This window comes from Buteo buteo, chromosome 14 (assembly GCF_964188355.1).
Source record: "Buteo buteo chromosome 14, bButBut1.hap1.1, whole genome shotgun sequence".
Classification (NCBI taxonomy): domain Eukaryota; kingdom Metazoa; phylum Chordata; class Aves; order Accipitriformes; family Accipitridae; genus Buteo; species Buteo buteo.
Genome location: NC_134184.1, coordinates 14,831,402 through 14,849,000, shown reverse-complemented (window position 1 = coordinate 14,849,000; position 17,599 = coordinate 14,831,402). Strand labels below are relative to the sequence as shown.

General features: G+C 44.5%; 1 protein-coding gene across 1 annotated transcript; it reads right to left on the bottom strand.

The window, feature by feature from the left end:
- Positions 1–9,724: 9,724 nt before the first annotated feature.
- SPRY2 (sprouty RTK signaling antagonist 2) lies at positions 9,725–16,621 on the bottom strand. Its single transcript, XM_075045979.1, has 2 exons — positions 15,399–16,621; positions 9,725–11,516 (listed from the first exon to the last, which is right to left on the bottom strand). Exon 2 carries the CDS (start codon positions 11,463–11,465, stop codon positions 10,524–10,526), a length of 942 nt encoding a protein of 313 aa, XP_074902080.1. The 5' UTR covers positions 11,466–11,516; positions 15,399–16,621; the 3' UTR covers positions 9,725–10,523.
- Positions 16,622–17,599: the final 978 nt, after the last annotated feature.

Below are 17,599 nucleotides of genomic sequence, written 5' to 3'. Positions count from 1 at the left end.
CAGTAAGAAACAAAAGCTGATAAAATCTTTAGATTCTTATTCTACTGTGCAACACATTTTTTTTTTTTGGTAGTAAGTTACTAGGTCAGACGCTCTGTTAGTGCAAATCACCAGAACATCACTACCATTAGCAGAGCCAACTTGGGAATCTGGGCCCCAGTTAATTTATTAAAAAACAAACCCCAAAAATCACAAAAACCCCACAGTGACAGCAACCACTGTCCTGCAATGCTGTTACATAATTTTCTACAGGGGTATATTTTAATTTCATATCCCATGTTATCTCATGAAGGCAAGGGGGTTATCTATGCCTACAGGTCTGGCAGACCCTAAGAGACCTGAAGGAGACTAAGACCATTAGGAAAGAAAGACCAAAACAAATAAGCAATGGGAAAAAGTCACCACCACCAACAAAAAATACCCAGCCCACCAAGGAAGCAAACACCAAACCAGCAAAAACCTTTCACTTCAGTATGGGGTTTTTTTGGTCTCTGGTGTTTCCTTGTAAGCCTTATTGCATGTCTCCAAAAGAGGTAGCAAGGATGGCAGGATTTTACTGCTGTGCATGCTGTAGCCTGCCTTCACCAGAAAAAAAAACCAAAACCCCAACAAAGAAACACGGTTGAAAAACAATACCTTTCATGCCATCAACATGAGATATCTAAATCGCATGTGGAGAATTCAGGTTTAAGTCACTAAATTTAGAAATGAATTCTCTTTTTGTCTACTTAGTGTCCGTACTACTGTCGGACTGAATCTTTCAGTAAAGCCAAACCAACAGTAAAGCCAACAGTCATTATTTCATGGCCATCGCTGCTCATGGGCATTGCTGCTACAGCCCTCATGTATCTAGATAGGATATTTTCTTCTTTTTTCCTCTTGAAAACCAGGATATAACTTACTTATAAGCCACCCATTTTATTTGTAGCACAGTTGCAGCCATAGAGGGAAATTGGTAAACCAGTTGTGCCTATCCAAAACCAAAGGTTAATCTACAGGGTTCTTCAGCTTTACTGCATACATTAAAAATTTTCAACATTTAGAAAGCTCCTATACTTTTAAAGGATATTTAAAAGTTTTGGCATCATCAAGATATGCACATACTTGGTTTATATAACCACATCACATCTGTGCACTCATCCTCCCTTTTACCACTCACCCTCTGATGATGTCTTCTCCCAAAGTAGTTTATAAATTGTAAGGGGCTGGGAATCTGCCTTTCTGTGCATTTGTGTAGGAGCTTATATCAGTGCTGTTTGGGGATTGACAAAGCCTTTGAAGGTTGCCATATTATGTATGATTAGCAATAAGAAAACTAGCATCTTCATCACTCATTTCTCACTGAAAGTATGGAGTGAAAAAAAGCTGTTCTGTTAACTGGACTAACATACCACGCCTGGGAGACTTCAGCATACAAAGCAAAGAGGACAGGGTAGATGCGCTCCACTCTGCAGATGTACTCTCTCAGGGGTTGGGGCAAGGAGTACCTTTCACTGTCTCATTTGAAAATGAGGGGAGAATGTTACAGCAAAAGCTGATACTCTGAAAGAAGAATATTAATAACAGTGAAACTTGGTAATAGGAAGTAGTTTCTTTCCTTCCATTCCTCATTTCCCCTGAAGAAGAATTGTGGTGTGCATTATATATACAGGAGATGTGCAATACAGAAATGTAACTAACTGTAAAAAGATTTTGCCTATCTTAATGGGCATCTTAGGTCAAAGCAACGCTAGTGCGCATAGACACTTCTGTCTCTGAGTAGCCCACTGTAGTTCACTTTAAGCATGCTTTCACTCATTTAACTTCAGGTAGTGCTTATAGCTGATTTAATAATACTGTTACAAAACACTGTGCAGATACTCTCAGTATGAATGAGCCTATGCCAATTAACCAGATTGTCAGCTAAACCAAACTAATACTCTCCCTAGACTTTTTTGCAATGGCTGAGCTAAACTGAATTCAGACTGTTGCAGCTTCAGTATACAAGAAAGGTTTGTAACAGTAAGCTGAAATAAAGGGAGAAGAGTATACACACATCGTTGTATCAGCACTAGTCTGTCAATAAAAAGCCTACAGGAATCTGCAGCACCATTAATGGAATTAACCCCCAAAACGGAATCCCTCAGCAAAATCTCAAAGAATAGTGCCTAAAGGAAGCAACTGCATATATACTACAGCAGCAGTAGGAATAAATTATCTTGGTTGTAGAGTAAGTTAAGTAGGATCAGAATGAAGGTTAAAAATCCTAAAGTAAGGTAGCTATTCCTTGATTCAGAAGTGTGTCTCATGCAATTATAAACTTTTTTTATTCCCCCAGGCAGCTGGGATTTTCCCAGGATACCCATTCAAGTGTATGTTCAATCAGTACATATTCAGGAATTCACCTCTTGTCTATACAAAGTTTCAAGGAGGTCAAGGAGAATTTTGTCATTGCCTCCAGTGAGGCCAGGCATTTCACCCACCAATCTTGCAGCTGAAGTGAGGTCTTTGGATAAAAACTATGTGAAATGTAAACAGCACAAATCCTGGCCACATTTAAAAAACCGAACAGGATGTCCCTCCATCTAATATTTCACTTAGCTTAATTTATCAACTTTAAAAAAAGAAAAAAATAATTGATGTCTTTTTCATTTTTCTAAAACAGAGATTTTAAGGGGTGAATTATGACAGTCCTTTTCTCTCCAGCCACATCCCTCAGACTGCATGTATATAGAAATGTATTTTGCATACACTTAAAATACTTTGGTGAGATCCATTCTCTCAGATGCCAAGCTCAAATGCAATACTTTACACACCAGTTTTTCTCTATGAAAGCCTGCAAAATCACTCAGCAATCCCAAGGTTCCATAAGCCACCCACTCTATAAACTAGGGGCTAAGGGAGCACAGGGCTGAAAGGAAAAAAGAGAGAGCACTTTCCATATCTTGTGGAAAGATGAGGTTATAGTGATTATCATGGGAAGAAATGATTTTTTGTGACTGTTTTCAAGATGTATGTAACTTCTGAAAGTAAGACATACCATCTTAATTCTTAAAAATTAAGTAAGTGCTGTGACATATGAAAGCTTGCTCATTAATGAAAGATAAATACAGGAAAAAGTCTGTTTTTATGACTTGTCAGTAGATACTGAAGGAATTACTTTGTAAAAAGAAAAAATACCATTCCCCAAATCAAACAAAAACATACAGATTTGGGTTTGATACAAAATATCGATATATAATTTTAGGTAGCTACTCTACATTGGAGCAAGAGCCCCCATCACCTAGGCTTTGTTACATTGCCAACTGCCTTATTCCTTTGACAAAAACTGAAATATGTTGCTTCTGTGCAATTAAGTACTACTTGGGGATTAGACTGCCATTCTAACTCATGAGGATGTCTGTGTGAGTGAATTTCCCTTGAGATGAGATTTGTGGGAGAGACCTCCTTCCTCCTGGACTGCAAATAAACATGCCCCAGAACATTCCTGGGCCCACGTTCCAGCTGGCCCTGAAAGGACAGTGTCCATGCTGGGCAACTCCGTTAACCTCTAAAAGAGGGGAGCTGCTGGCAAGATGACTTTTGGGAATGGCCCTGGAACATTTTAGCTCCTGAAATGTGCTGGGGAATAGCTTGGGAGAGTAATTTTTGGCACATGCTTAACTCACACCAGGGAAAGTCTTAATGCTTCGCTAGCGTGGGCAGTTGCAGTCTATTGTCCAGGAGCATTTCCACCTACTGTCTGATCTACTAGTACCAAGGTGGCCAGGGACTCTGTCGCGCACTTTCAGACTCAGTACTGTGATCGTACGTATGCAGGAGAGAACAGTTCAGGCATAGTCCTGATGTAAAGTTCACTTTTTATACCATTACCCCACCTCCCATACATATTTCAGAGTAACTTACATAGTCTTTTTCTTCCACTTGAGATGAAGGGCTCTGAGGAATGCCTTCCTCCCCAAGAACAGTACTGAGAGTAGTAGGCAGTGTGCAGTTAGCCTTCACATGTAGCTGCAATATTATGGGATCCTCATGCACTGGTTTTAAATTGTGAACACAGTGTTTCTCCAACATAAAAAAAGTCACTGGGGGATAAAAACATATACATGGTAAACAACTGCATAATCTCCATCTGTAGAGCAGCAGAGGTAGAAGACAATAAACCTACTGCTAAAAGGTAGGTTGCATTCAATGAGTTCTGCAAGAAGGCATTGACCCTCCTGCTTTGCTTTACTACCCAATGCAGCTGCAGTTAGGTAAGTTCCCAAAGTGCATTCTTGGTCCCTTAACTGCTCTGCTTACACACTTATAGTGCCAAATACATCACGAAAAAAATCATAAAACTAACACTCCATTAAATTACCACTCTGTCTACAATAATTAAACAAAAAGCTTGAACAAAATGACCCAAAGCAAACAAAACAATTTTGAAATTTTCTCCTCTTTGCAATAGTTTATGCAAGAGAAATGAGAGGCAAGAATAACTTTCTTCACTTTGTGCATTTGACAGCGTTTGTGGTACACCAACTTTTACATGTGTCTTATATGATAACAAGGAATAACATCAATGCTAAAAACAAATCAGTAACAGATAAAAACTGCACTACAGTGGAAGCTGACAAAGGTCTGAATTGATTTTTAGACCTAAAGTGGAACTGTCTGTCTCAAAGTAACAGTTCTAAATATAACCAGTTAGTGCCTTTTACTTACAGCGCAACTAATTTTGAAACATGGATTGCTATAGCCCTGATGTTTGACTTCATTTCTGAAGATGACAGTATTAAGTTTGAATGGTCATTTAGAAATTTTCCATTCTGGTGTGGTTTTTTCAGACACACTAAAAGATCATCAAGATATTCTTTTATCAGTAATTATATTGATGACCACATGATTTATGATTGGTTCATATACACTGCTTCATGATCAAAATAAATGCAGGGTGAAAAAAAAAAATTACACCCACTTTGTTCAAGGTGCTCTCTATGTCAATAAGTTGGTGATTAATCTGATACATACACCCTTGTGTACTGGCTCAGACTCTCCAAGTTAAACTTCTGCCTGCAACATCTGATTTGCATCAAGTGCTTTCTCTTGTAACATATCTCAGGTGCACTGAGTGGTTTTGTAATTATACAGCAGGCTTTCAGGAAAGCAGAGCTACTCTGATTATACAGTTTCTTACATTTTTAAAACAGATTATCTCCCTTGGCAAGATTGTTTTAAAATGTAACTTAAACTCCTAAGTATTAAAATATCCATAAATAATCCTATATAATAGTAGGCTACATTCTCAAAGCTTCTGATTATTGGTAACTTCTACTGAAATGGTAACTGATCCATTTTAGTCTAAAAGTTTGAACATTTTAGCCATAAGCTTCTCTAATCAGCATGCAGGATTTGAGTCAGAGAAAAAAAAAAAAACAACCAAAAAAAACCCCCAAAACCCCTTTGCTACAGCACAGGCAAAGAGAAACTTCAGATGTATAGTACAATGTTTGTTGCCTTTTCCCAAGGTTGAAAATGTCAAACTTCCACCCTGTTTCAAGCAAAATCATTGCTACTCGTGCCCAAAGGTAACTGCATCAGCTCTCTTCTGAACAATCCCTAGGACAGAGGAACAGCAGATTATACTTTTGTAGTAGTAAGACCTCTGTCTCTGTCATCTGAAACACAGCGTCAATAGGTTAAAACAAAGGGGAACTCTTTAAAGACACATAAAGCCTTCTAGATTAATAAAAATCACACTAAAGAAATGAAAATGAGATGTTTTCTGGAACTGTGGATTTCAATGTCACATAAATGGAAAAACACTTTATATCTGTCTAAAATGCAGGATAAGTACAGCAAGGTAATAATTTTTTCCACCTTGTCTTAAACTTTCAGAGACAGAGAATACTAATGAGAAAAGCGTGTTTCGTCCTTCTCTTTCACCTTTTGTGCTAGTAAGTGGCAGTAAACCTTTATGTATGATGGCTAGGAAAGGTCAAGGGGAGGGACAGGGACCACAAAGAAGAAATATGAAAAGAAATAAATAAGACTACCACATCGGGGGGGGTCTCCTCAGATTGAAACAGACAGTATTTTTGAAAGAAAAAGTACTATATATGTACAGTTTCTGTGTCAAACGGTCCTGATTTCAATGACACATCAATTTTTATTTCTAAATTTCCAGTTTAAAATCAGATTGTGTAAACAGGAACAAAACTGAGTATTTTCATTGCTAAGCATTTGCTGTGCTTTGTCACAATGTAGTCTTACCTGCAACCCCAACCTGTAATTGATTTATTTAGGATGAGCCAATACATTGCTGACATTTTCAGTGAGAAATCTATCCAACACTATTCATACAGACATTACTCAATCAAGCACGCTCTTATATTCAGCCAGTTTCTTTCTGGGTCTCTGCTCCAGTGACTGACTGAGAAATTAGTCTCAGCAAATGAAATCATTATTACTCGCTGTACCTGCACTCATCTAGGAACATCTGAGACGAGACAGACTGTTCAAATCCGCCTTCCCCAACAGTTAATTCCTAAAAATAATTGAATGTTCTACTGCAGTACAGAAACACGTTCTATTCTCTCCCTGCCATTTAAGAATAAGTCTTAAGATTTCACTCAACACAAAAAAGAATTATTTGATATTTTGCCGAAAGTGAAAAAGGCAATACAGGTAATACTGTACATTAAAAAAAAAAAAGGCAAGTTATGCATGGTGCGTAAGTGATCGGTACTTTGCTACTGTCAAGTCACTTCCACCTCATACATCCTGAGTTTTGTAAGAAAATATAAAAAAGCTATTGTGTTAATCATCACCACCACTCAACTACTGCACCTCCTTATTTGGAGAATTTTGGCTTTTGAAGACTGATTTGGTAACTCACTTGAATAGGCAAATACTCACCTGAATATGATCTCAAATCTTTTAAGGACACGTTTTATTTCCATCTAAAGTACTATACCTTTTTATTCTCCGCTTGAATCCAAGTTTCTTTTTCTTTTTTTTTTACTGCTATGATCACTATCTCAAAAAAGAAATTATAATCAAGCCTCAAACCATTAAAGAGCAAAACAAAAAATTTTCTTGAGGATATTAATGGAGACATTTCTAAGTTACTGTACGAGCAAATCTGATGTATTTATTTGGAACTCACACCATATGGAAAAATAATATGAAAAAAGCTATTTGTTTCCATTGTCGCTGTAGTCAACTGTCAGTCCAATCCTGCAGCTCTCGCAACTTTAGGCAAACCTTACAGTGACATCAGGATTTACAGGAGGTTAACAGATCAAAACACTAAAGGAACAACACAACAAATGCAGCAATAATAAGGGGTTCTCCCTCTCTCATGGCTTAGTAGCTGTCTAAAATCAAAGACCTATATGGTGTATATCTGGCATGACTTTCATGGTTATCCTCAAAACCTGTGTATGGAAAATTTTCCTCTCTTGGACCTCCACTTTCCTATCTCAAAGGACAAAGTAGGCATGCTTTAATAACATTATCTCAATCCACTTGAAAAGCCCTCTTAATTCTTACTAAAACAATCTAATCTGCTTGAGGCAAGATTTTGGTTTTATTTAGAATAGTAAACCTTATCTAATTAAGTGTAATATTAGGATGTTAACTAACATGCACAAGCCAACTTTTAAGAGTCCACTGCACGCACACACTAATTCATACTAACTGAAGCCCAGCCCAAAGCACCATAGTTAGCCCACCAGGCAGTGCTTAATGCCATCCTCCCGTACGTCCTCGCACCCAAGTGTCACACGTGCAACCCAATTCACTGGTAGTGGGCTTACCTGGGGGATCCACTATTTTTCCTCATTAAGAACCAAGTGGAAGGTGACAACCAGTGTTTAATGTTAAGACTGCCTTCAAATTTCACTGTCAACAAGAAGATGGTTTTCCTTTTCCCTTCGAACCTATCTAGGTAGTCAAAGCATTTGCTGTCGTGCCAAACAAAACACACCCCCAATTTTAGTATTGGACTTCATCTAGTAGCACTTAAGAGTTGCACCCTCCTTGACAGCTACACTGCTCAGCCATACTGCAGTTTTCCAGTTTCACCTTCAGCTTTCCTTAGAGGTATCTTCTTTGACTGAAACACAAATGACTGAAAATGCAGGGCTCGCCTTCAGTGTTGTCAAGTTCATCAATACAGTCAAAAGACTGGATTTAATGTCTACTGAAATTAGTGGAGCTTTGGGTTTCCAAAATACAGCATAAAGGTCAAAGATTCCCCCAATAGATGGACTATTTGATTATTCCCATGTTTGTTCTCAATCAGCAAGACTAACCCAGGACAGTTTAGGCATAAACACCTAATCTAATTCAAGAATCACATTCAGTGAATGGAAACACATGATGGTTACCAACTCCTTCAAGAACAAAACTTCTAAAAAAAATAATAGAAATCTCTGTTTATCAGCAGCCCAGTACAATCCTTTGTATATGCCCCAACACTCAGGCACAATATACTGATGCACCTTAAATATAGACAAATTACTCATGTAACAAAAGCCACCTTCTTCCTGGCAAATTCCACTCAGAAGGCTAAATATATACTGTTTGTCTTTGTATACCAAAGTATCCAGCCAGCTGGTGCAGAGAGGAAAGAAAACCAGCTTACATTTTTCACCAGAGAGGTAAAGAAAAAAAAAAAGGAAAGAGAACAAGGCCCATGTATCAGCTATTTTTGTTTTGCAAACTAGTCAAGACTTGCACTTTTTAATTTCACTTGATGATCGATAACCAATACACACAAACACACAGTGCAAGATTTTTCAGTACTACAGACCTACGTAAAATAGCCTAAACACCAGATCACAGATGAAAATTAAGGAGCAAAAAGATGTAACGTTTACTCAATGCTCTGGTTTTCAACTTTTAGTGAGTTCCTAATTTATTAGTTATAACTTGTTTTTGTTGGAGAGGGTTCAGACAAGGCTGTGAGATTTTTCTGAGCGTCAGCTTAAAAATACTTACAACTATTTCTTAAATGCCAGCTTAAGAAATGTATAAATAAAATTCAACATTAAGACCTCTAAACTTGGAGAGACATGCTCAGAACAGGAAATGATAGTTTGTTAATAAAGAAAGGTAAATCATTCTCTAGGCTTCCGGTGGGAAACTTGGCAGCGAAAGGATTTTGACCTCAGTGGAAGGTAACTGCCACAAATGACAAATCAAGCAACTTTCTTCTTGCAAGTGAGGCAAATGTTTGACATAAGGCTGGACTGCATTCAGATCTATCATTCCCTGTGGCATATTCTTCTACTTTTAACAAATAATCCTCCAAACTTTTTGCACTGACCGTATTAATTTTTTTTCCTCTCCCTCCCTGCCTCTCTCTCTCCGAGTAAAGCCATGCAAGCCTAACATTTTTTGTGAATGATTACTTATTTCCTATTTGAAGCACAAAAGCTCATCACTTATAGAATAGGTCAAGCTTTCAGTGCCTATTAGTCCTAGTCTGGAATGAATTAATGCATGTTCCTATGTTCATTTTCCTTTTCTGTTGTAAAACAGAAGTCAGTGTATGGGACATTTGTGCAAAGGAAGGAAGCAAAAATCCTGCATTATTTTCAGCTGAAGTGGTAAACAACAAAAACAAAAAAATACACTTAAAAATTCTGTTTGTGTTTTCATATTAGACTCACAGTGACTGTATCACTGTGAAGTTTGCAATTAGAAGTACCAGTTTTCCCAACTCGGAACAATAAATGGGGGGAAAAAATGACAAGTAGCCCAGTTTAATTTCAAACGTTAATATATTTTCTATTTTATAGTGAACATATGCATCGTTCACCCCTTATTTGCAGCAACTATGACGTCCTCATAAAAAGGGGTGACATTTGTAAGATGCCTCTTAAAATAAATATTTCTTTTTATAAAATAATAAAACTTCAAATAAATATTCTTTACACTAAACAATATGTTGAAAAATTAGAAAATAAAGGCTGAATTTTACTGTAACTGTACAATATACATGAAGTCCAAAGGGAAATCAGAGTCTTGTAATAGAAGGTTTCCGTAAGACAAAATACAATCTAAAAACATACTGATTGATTCACATTCTTCCGAATGTACAACATATTAGTATAATATTTTGTGACTGTGCCATGTCTTATGACACCACTTATTTTTCACAGTTGAAAATATTATTGTATATACAAAAATATAGCACATTATCTCTGGCAGAAAACAATGAAAAAAAGGAGTCATTTGCTAATTTACAAATTTTGCAAGTACTATTCACAAACAATAGAGTTGCCTAGGAGTGTCTGTGTTGCTTTAGCTTATGCAATATGTGGGTCACAATGTACTGCATCCCATTTTTTTCTTTTTTCTGTATGCCACTAGCTGGATTCTAACTAACGTATCAGTTAAGATGGCACACGCAGAGAAAAGCATTTCACTGCAAACAGCAAAGTATATCCCCAACCCTTCTAGTACAGTGCTGGGACCATAGCTGCTTAGTTGGTTGCATATGTATGCTAAAATAAACCTTGTTACTTTAGTACTTGTGGCTAGCGATGCTATGTTGGCTTTTCAAAGTTCCTGGGGGGGACGCTGGGAACTTTGCAGCAAACGGTGTTGGATCGTTTACAGCGGCACCCGGGCCGATTCACCCGGTCATAACAGCCCTGGCACAACTTAAGGCAACCCTTGGCTGGTAGGTAACACCACAAGCAAGGCAGAAAGAGGGACACCACACCCATGGCAGACCACCTCGTGCAGCAATGCGACTGACTGCAGGAGCAGGGGTTGTCAGCACAGTTGTCCTCGTCATCGTTAGAGCAGTGATAGAAGAGGCCCTTCACGCAGCAAACGCAAGTCCCGTAATCGACCACGTTCTGGGCTGAGCAAAGACACTGCTTGTCACAGATCCAACACGATGGGAGGGTCCTCGGATAAGTGCACTCCTTACACTTACACTTTCCACAGTCCTCACACCTGTAGCTGTGTGCTCCCAAGTCTTCTTTGCTCAGCGGCTTCAGCTCACTTGACTTGAGCTCAGACTTGGGCTGCATTCGGACTATCCCGTCGGCAACCGGCCCCAACGATGATCCTAGAAGTCTCTGCTCGGATGAATTACTGCTCGTACTTGTCCTTGTACTGCTCCGCGAACCTGTGCTGACCGTGCTGATGGATCGGGACAGAGGCGCCCGAGGAGAGGCGTGCGTTTGCGTGTGCTGAATCCGGCTGAAATGACGATGCTCAGGCAAGCCGTGGGGCCTTTCATTTTTGGGTTGGGTCGCTAGCCGAGGAGCCGACTTGACCCCCGGCCGCGGAGCCACCGTAGGTCCCTCCGTGTACTCATTCGTGTTTCGGATGGCTCTGATCTGGTCCAGCGACAAGACGTGAACCTGCTGCATCAGGACATCCCGCAGGTCGGGCTCCCCGTGCGGTCTCCCACTGTCACGCCGAGCCTGTAGCAAGGCCTGCGACCCGCTGCCGTGCTGAGCTCTCGTCTCCATCAGTGCCTGGAAGCGTGCTCACCCCGGCAGGCTTAGAACACATCTGAAATCCTGGAGCAACAAAGAGAGGATTCACTATTGCAACACATCTCATGCTCTCTCCGGCAGCCTGTCAAGCCTGCAGGATCCCACAGCACCGCACACAATCTAGTAATGCATCAGCCATTAAAAAAAGGAGTCACATCTGGGGTGGAGTGCGGGCGCCGGTCAGCTGAATGCACTTCCCTTGGCCTGTCCTGCCTACTCCTGTGGAGACCGTAAAGGGAGTCTGTTCTAGGTCCACACATCTTAACGTGCGGCTCTAGAAAGTCTAGGTACTGCGCCTGCTAACTAAGGCTTCCCAGGCCATCTTCTGGTTAGATCATGGCCTCTAAAGTCATTACATTTCAGCCACTTGAAGTGACTCTTCTTTTCACATCAGGCTACTGAAAAACTTATATTAAAAAAAAAAAAGGGAAAAAAAAAAAAAGCCTGCAAGTATTTAGCAAGTGTAACGTGACCTGCTGATGACAGACATATAATTCTCCAATTTTGTTTAAAACTGGATAATATTTTGGTAGGCTAGTCTCTCTACACATTAAACTTTACATGATGTAAATAGGAAATTTTAGTTTAATACCAATGGTCCCAAGAAAAACACTAAATAGCAATAAAATGTTTGAGGTTAGACATTAAATGAGTTAGTGCTACCAAAAACTTCAACAGCACAAGTAAAAATATCTCTCTCCAGTATTTTAGTGTGTGTCATACTTGTGTACACCACTGTGATTGTTATTTTAAGACTCAATACTACAAAAGCAATGCTACCACAGTTTTATTTTTTTAAAACGTGTAAAAAATTCCATAGACTACATTTTAAATTGTAAATATTACCAAGAGTGGCTTGTGGGACAGAGGCATGCATAATATAACCAAACAATGCCAGCATCCAAATAGTCTACTTGATTGCAAGTATTACTTTAAAGGATCATTAACTACAGAGTAGAAACGCAGACTTAAGAATTTAAATGGAAACTCAGTAAAAGACCCAGAAGATGAGAACTTGTAAATAACTAACTTCCACACACAGATATGCAAATGTTTCAAGTACTGCCCTCTAAATTAGTTACTATTTGTTTTGCCTTTATCATATCTTAAAGTCGTTCCAAAATCCAATTACCTATACAAAAATCCAGAACAATATTTTACAATTAAAACCCAAGCAGGAACCAAGCTTCTTACAAGGACCACACAATGTCTTCAATTATACCTAGAAAGAGCACCATAGTGTTACTCTGTACACATCAGTTACCAGCAATAATACTATACTTGCAGTATAATAAAATATAGCCAAACAGTTCAACAATGAATATCTCAAGACACTGTCTTTATTCTAACAGCAGTGGAAAACATTTAACCTTTTAACTCCTGCCTCCCCCCTCCCAAGTGCTTTTTCTTTAAAAAAAAAAAAAAAAAAAGTAGCCACCTATTTAAAATATTGCCAAATCCTGGTTTTGGACACAGAGCGTATGTCATGCTGTCCCCCCCCCCCAAAAAAAAAAAAAAGTCTTGTAAACTTATCTTGAAGCATTGCTTATGCTTTCTTCAAATGAAAGCCTTTGCCATATAAAAAGTTGCAACCAACAGCCTAAGTAGACATTTCCTCCTCTGAAGCTATCTGGCGATAAAGAAGAATAGAAAATAAAAAGCTTTTCCCATCCCTGAGAGGAACTAGCAGCCCTGTCTGCCCTCCAGGTCCAGATTTTAAGCAGACTCAGCCAGCCGAGAAGCTTCGCCGAATCCACCCCTGCCCCTCCAGGAATGACAACCCAGTGCAAGAGCAGAGCTGACCCTGACCTGCAGGCGCTTGAGACGACCCCGGTCCCGGTGGCGGAGCCCCCTCAGACGCCAAGGTGGGAGCCGGAGGAGCAGCCCCCGCGCTTCGCCCCCTTCCCCGTCACAGGCTGCATCCCGGAGCGGGGCGGGGGGGACGCGACGGGACGCGGACGCGGACACGCGGCAGGTGGGAGGCGGCCGCCCCTCGCCCGCAGGAGCCGCCGGCAGCCCCGCAAGTGCAGACAACCTGGAGATAACCGGGAGACATCCTCTGGGCCGGGAGGTGGGAGGGGGCTGCTGCAGCCGCCTTATCAGGAAAGTCAAACCCATGTTTCCTTTTAACTCTTCCCCCCCGCCCTCCCCCGAGAGATGCTGGAGAAGCCTTCCCCTCCCGGGGACTGCAAGGCGCCCTGCAGACGGTTTGAGACGACACCTCCGGGACAGTCGGGCAAAAGGCAGATTACACACACACACCCCCCCGCCTCGCCATAAGCACCCGCTCAGCTCTACAAAGCCAGCCGCTGGGAAAAGCTCCTCTCGCATTTTAGGCGTATTCTGCGAACCGCCCGAACTCCAGCCCGCCCCCCGCCGCCCCAGCCCGGAGGGACCCCGGAGGCATTTTCAGCGGGACGCCGGTCCCCCGCCGGACCCGCTAACAGGAGGAGCCGCACACCTCCGGCGCCTTTATTTGCAAACGTACGTTTGCCGGAGAATTCTGCCGGGAAAGCACGTCTCGCCCTCCTCTGGGCTAGCGCTTCTCCCCTTGCCGCGCACCGAGAGCGGAGAAGCAGCATTTGCCTTTTTGTGTGTCCGTGCGTGCGATAACGCGATTCCCCGCTTCCAAAAGCCAAAGTCCGCTCTCGCCGAGCTCAAGTGCCATGATCGCTAACTTCTCCTAGCTGGGATTGGCAAAAGGGCGAGCGAGGGGGCCGGGTTTCGCGTTCGGCACATTTGGGGAAGTTTAAAACGCAAGGGGCTTCTCGCGTGCTGTGGAAAAACCCCGTGTCTCGCTGGCTGGGAGAAGGCGAGCCTGAGGGGGAGAAGTCCTCTGCCCGTGAATTTCTGTTTTGTGTCCGGAGCCTGTGCAAGGCACCCCCGCCCCCATCCCCACCGCACACACACCAACCACCTCCTCTGCTTTCAAAGTGCTTTGAAACCCCCATTAAGGGCCGAGTGTGTGATCAGACTATGGATTAGGGCAAAAGGGACTTTATCATCGGGATGGGGCAAACTGACACACAAATAGCTTGCTGGAAACACCAGCAGCTTTTTTTTTTTTTTTTTTTGGGGGGGGGGGGGTGTTGCAAAGTAAACCCACCAAAGGAATTAAAAAAAAAGTAAAAGCAAAAATTAAGGCTTTCCTTCCCCTCCACACATGCCCTCTGCATAGAAGAACCCGGGAAAGAACTTTCCTCGTCTTAGGGACCGAATTAATTTCATCCCACGAGAAATATCTATGTGTGTACACACACACGCACGCACGCACACACACGTATCTGTACCAGACGTGCACTCACTTCCGAATCGCACGGCTCTCCCGACGCCACCACAGACGGGCGTAAATCACGCACTGGAAGGCGCGTTGCTCGCTCTCCCCCAGGCCGGGGGGCCAAACAACCCCGGCGCTCGCCAGCCCAGCAGCGCCCTCCCCTCACCTCCCCCCGGGGCTTGTCGGAAACCCACGCGTGCCCGCCGAGGCAGGAGCGCGCAGGACCGCCCGTGCCCGGCTCCCCGCAGCAGGGAGAACACGCCGAAGTCGTGTGTGTCGTGGCGTGTGTGTCCCCCCCCCGCCCCGCTCGCAGCCCCCGCAGGCATGCCGGCGCCCCCGCGCAGCCTTCCGCCCCCCGCGCCCCCGAGGCACCCCGGCGGGGCGCAAACGCGGCGCAGCCCGCAAACCCCAGCGGAGCTTCCCCCCCCCCCCCCCGGAGAGAAACCGCTCCGAAATCCCACCTCCGGCTCCTCTCTGGGAAAGGAAGGAGAGGGGAAGGGGGGAGAGGGAGAACCTGTACGAATGGAAAAGGGATCGGCCTCAAACATTTCCACGAGTTTTCTTGGAGCAACCAAGGGGGGGGGGGGGTACTGAAAAGCTTGTTTTGCAAAGAAGGAAAAGGCTCTCACCGTGATCGCGGCGCTGCACCAAACCCCTCTCTCTCTTGTATTTTCTTCTTCCTGCGGTTTGCAAATAAATCCAGCCCTAAAGCAAAAAAAAATTCTTTTCCAAACTCTGCTTTAGTCCAACTTGCAAATTAGAGTAAGAATGATCACCATGTAAAAAAGTCCAGAGCAAAGCTAGGTCCCTCTCCCCGGATCGATTATAAATACGTCTGTGCGCATATATACTATAATAATAATAATAATGATAAAAACACCTCTCCGGTTCGGGGTGGGTTTTCTTTGCTCCTAAAAAGAAATCACCCAGTCTCTCTCTCTCACACACACACTTTCCTTTTTTTTCCTCAATGAACAGGAGGCCGAATCGCCAATACCAAGTCACTTTTTTTGTTGTTGTTGCAAATGATCAAGAGGAAGGGGAAAGCCAAAGAAAACAAAATGAAGTGGATCTAAAATAAAATCCCAGAGCTTTCTTCCACTGAGCTCCTCCAAAAAAGCAGCTTGTGCAATGTAGCCGTTCTGCTGAGAAGCTGCTGGCTGCAAGCTCCTCTCCCCTCTCTCCCTCTAGCTTTCTCGCTCCCTCTGCGAGCGTGTGTGTGTTGCAGGCAGCTCTGTGGTTTGCAATCGGGGGGGGGGGGTGTTTTGGGAGCGCAGCGGATTTGTGGTGGTGGTTGTTGTTGTGTGTTTGGAGGAGGTGGAGGAGGAGGAGGAAGATTTGAGATGTGAGCTGTAGGGGCTCGGCGTTTTTCTGCTCGCTCGCTCTCTCCCTCTCTCTCTTTTTCTTTCCGGAGGAGGTAGGGTGATCTCTCTGCAAAAGCAGCAGTAAATGGCGTCATGTGGATCTGAGGAGGAACAGAGCAGTTGTTGTCCCAGAGGATATATCGCATCCGGTCCCAGCTCATTGGCTCTGCGGGGCTACATTCACTGGCGCTCCCAGCGCCCTGCCAGCACTCCGAGCTGCGGGAGGCATTCAAAAGGGCAGCGCCGCCGGCCCCGGCCCCGGCCCCGGCCCCGGCCCCGGCCCCGGCCCCGGCCCCGGCCCCGGCCCCGGCCCCGGCCCCGGCCCCGCGCGGGGGCGGCGGGCAGCCCCGCTGCCGGGGCCTGGCCGCAGCCTCTTTCCACAGGAGGTTCCTCCGTGCGCGGTCACACGACGCTTGGGCTTGCTTTTGTGCTCGTGTATTTATTCAGAGGCAGGCACCGGTGCCTTTGCAGGGGAGCCAAGGGGAGCTCGCTTCTCCGGGGAGGGGAAGGCACGCTCTCCCCGCCGCGTTGGGCTTTCGGGAGAGCCCTTTCCAGGTGCTTCCCCCCCCCCCCCCCCCCCCGCCCCGTGTTTTTTTTTAACTGAGTGGAATAAAAGTTTACACTTTCTGTGCCCCCCCCCCCCCGCCCTTTTCAGCAGTCGGTCCCCGGCCGCGCAGGGAGAAGGAAGGGTGATCACTTGGGGCATTGTCCCGCGGATTAACGCGATTAGGCGGCGCGGGGGGGGGCGTCCCGGTGGCGGGGCCGGGAGCGCGGAGCGGGGCCCGCGGGGCGCGGAGCGGCGGGCCGGGGGGAGCGGGCGCCGGGCCGGGGCGGGCCGGGCCGAGCCGAGCCGAGCCGAGCCGGGCGGCTGACAGCGGGCGCGGTGCTCTCCGCGCCTCGGGCGGACGCGGGGTCTCCTCGCCTGTGCGGAGGGGTGGGCGGTGTTAGGGGAAAAAAAAAAAACCAAAACACCACCCAACACCCCCCCCCCCCCAACTTTGTTTTGATTAATTCCCATTCGTGTGGGGGACACGGTCTGCGAGCAGCTCACAAACGTGACTGTTTGTCTTCTGGGCGTTTCCTGACACGGCCACAGCTCGGTGCCTTTTGTACGAGCTGAAGTCACCGGCGGGGCCACTGCCGCTGGGGCCGCGCATCTTGCGCCCCTGCGTGTACCCTGAAGCGCGCAGAGCGGCGGTACCCCCGTAGGCGGGCACCGAGCCCCAATATCCCCGTCCCACGTGCGGCACTGCTCAAAATCCCCACGGTGTGTGAGGCAGCGGTGCGCTGCCTTACTGACAGGAACGATCCTCAGCGCAAAAGTCCCCCCGGCCCTTTTTACTGCTTGAGGCGATTTTGCGGGCACTTCCTCTTCTACACCTGCTGGTCACCGCCTTTTGGGGGAGGTGGTCGTTCTCGGCAAAAACCTGGAAATAAAAAGGGCAGCGCCTTACACGGGCGGCCTT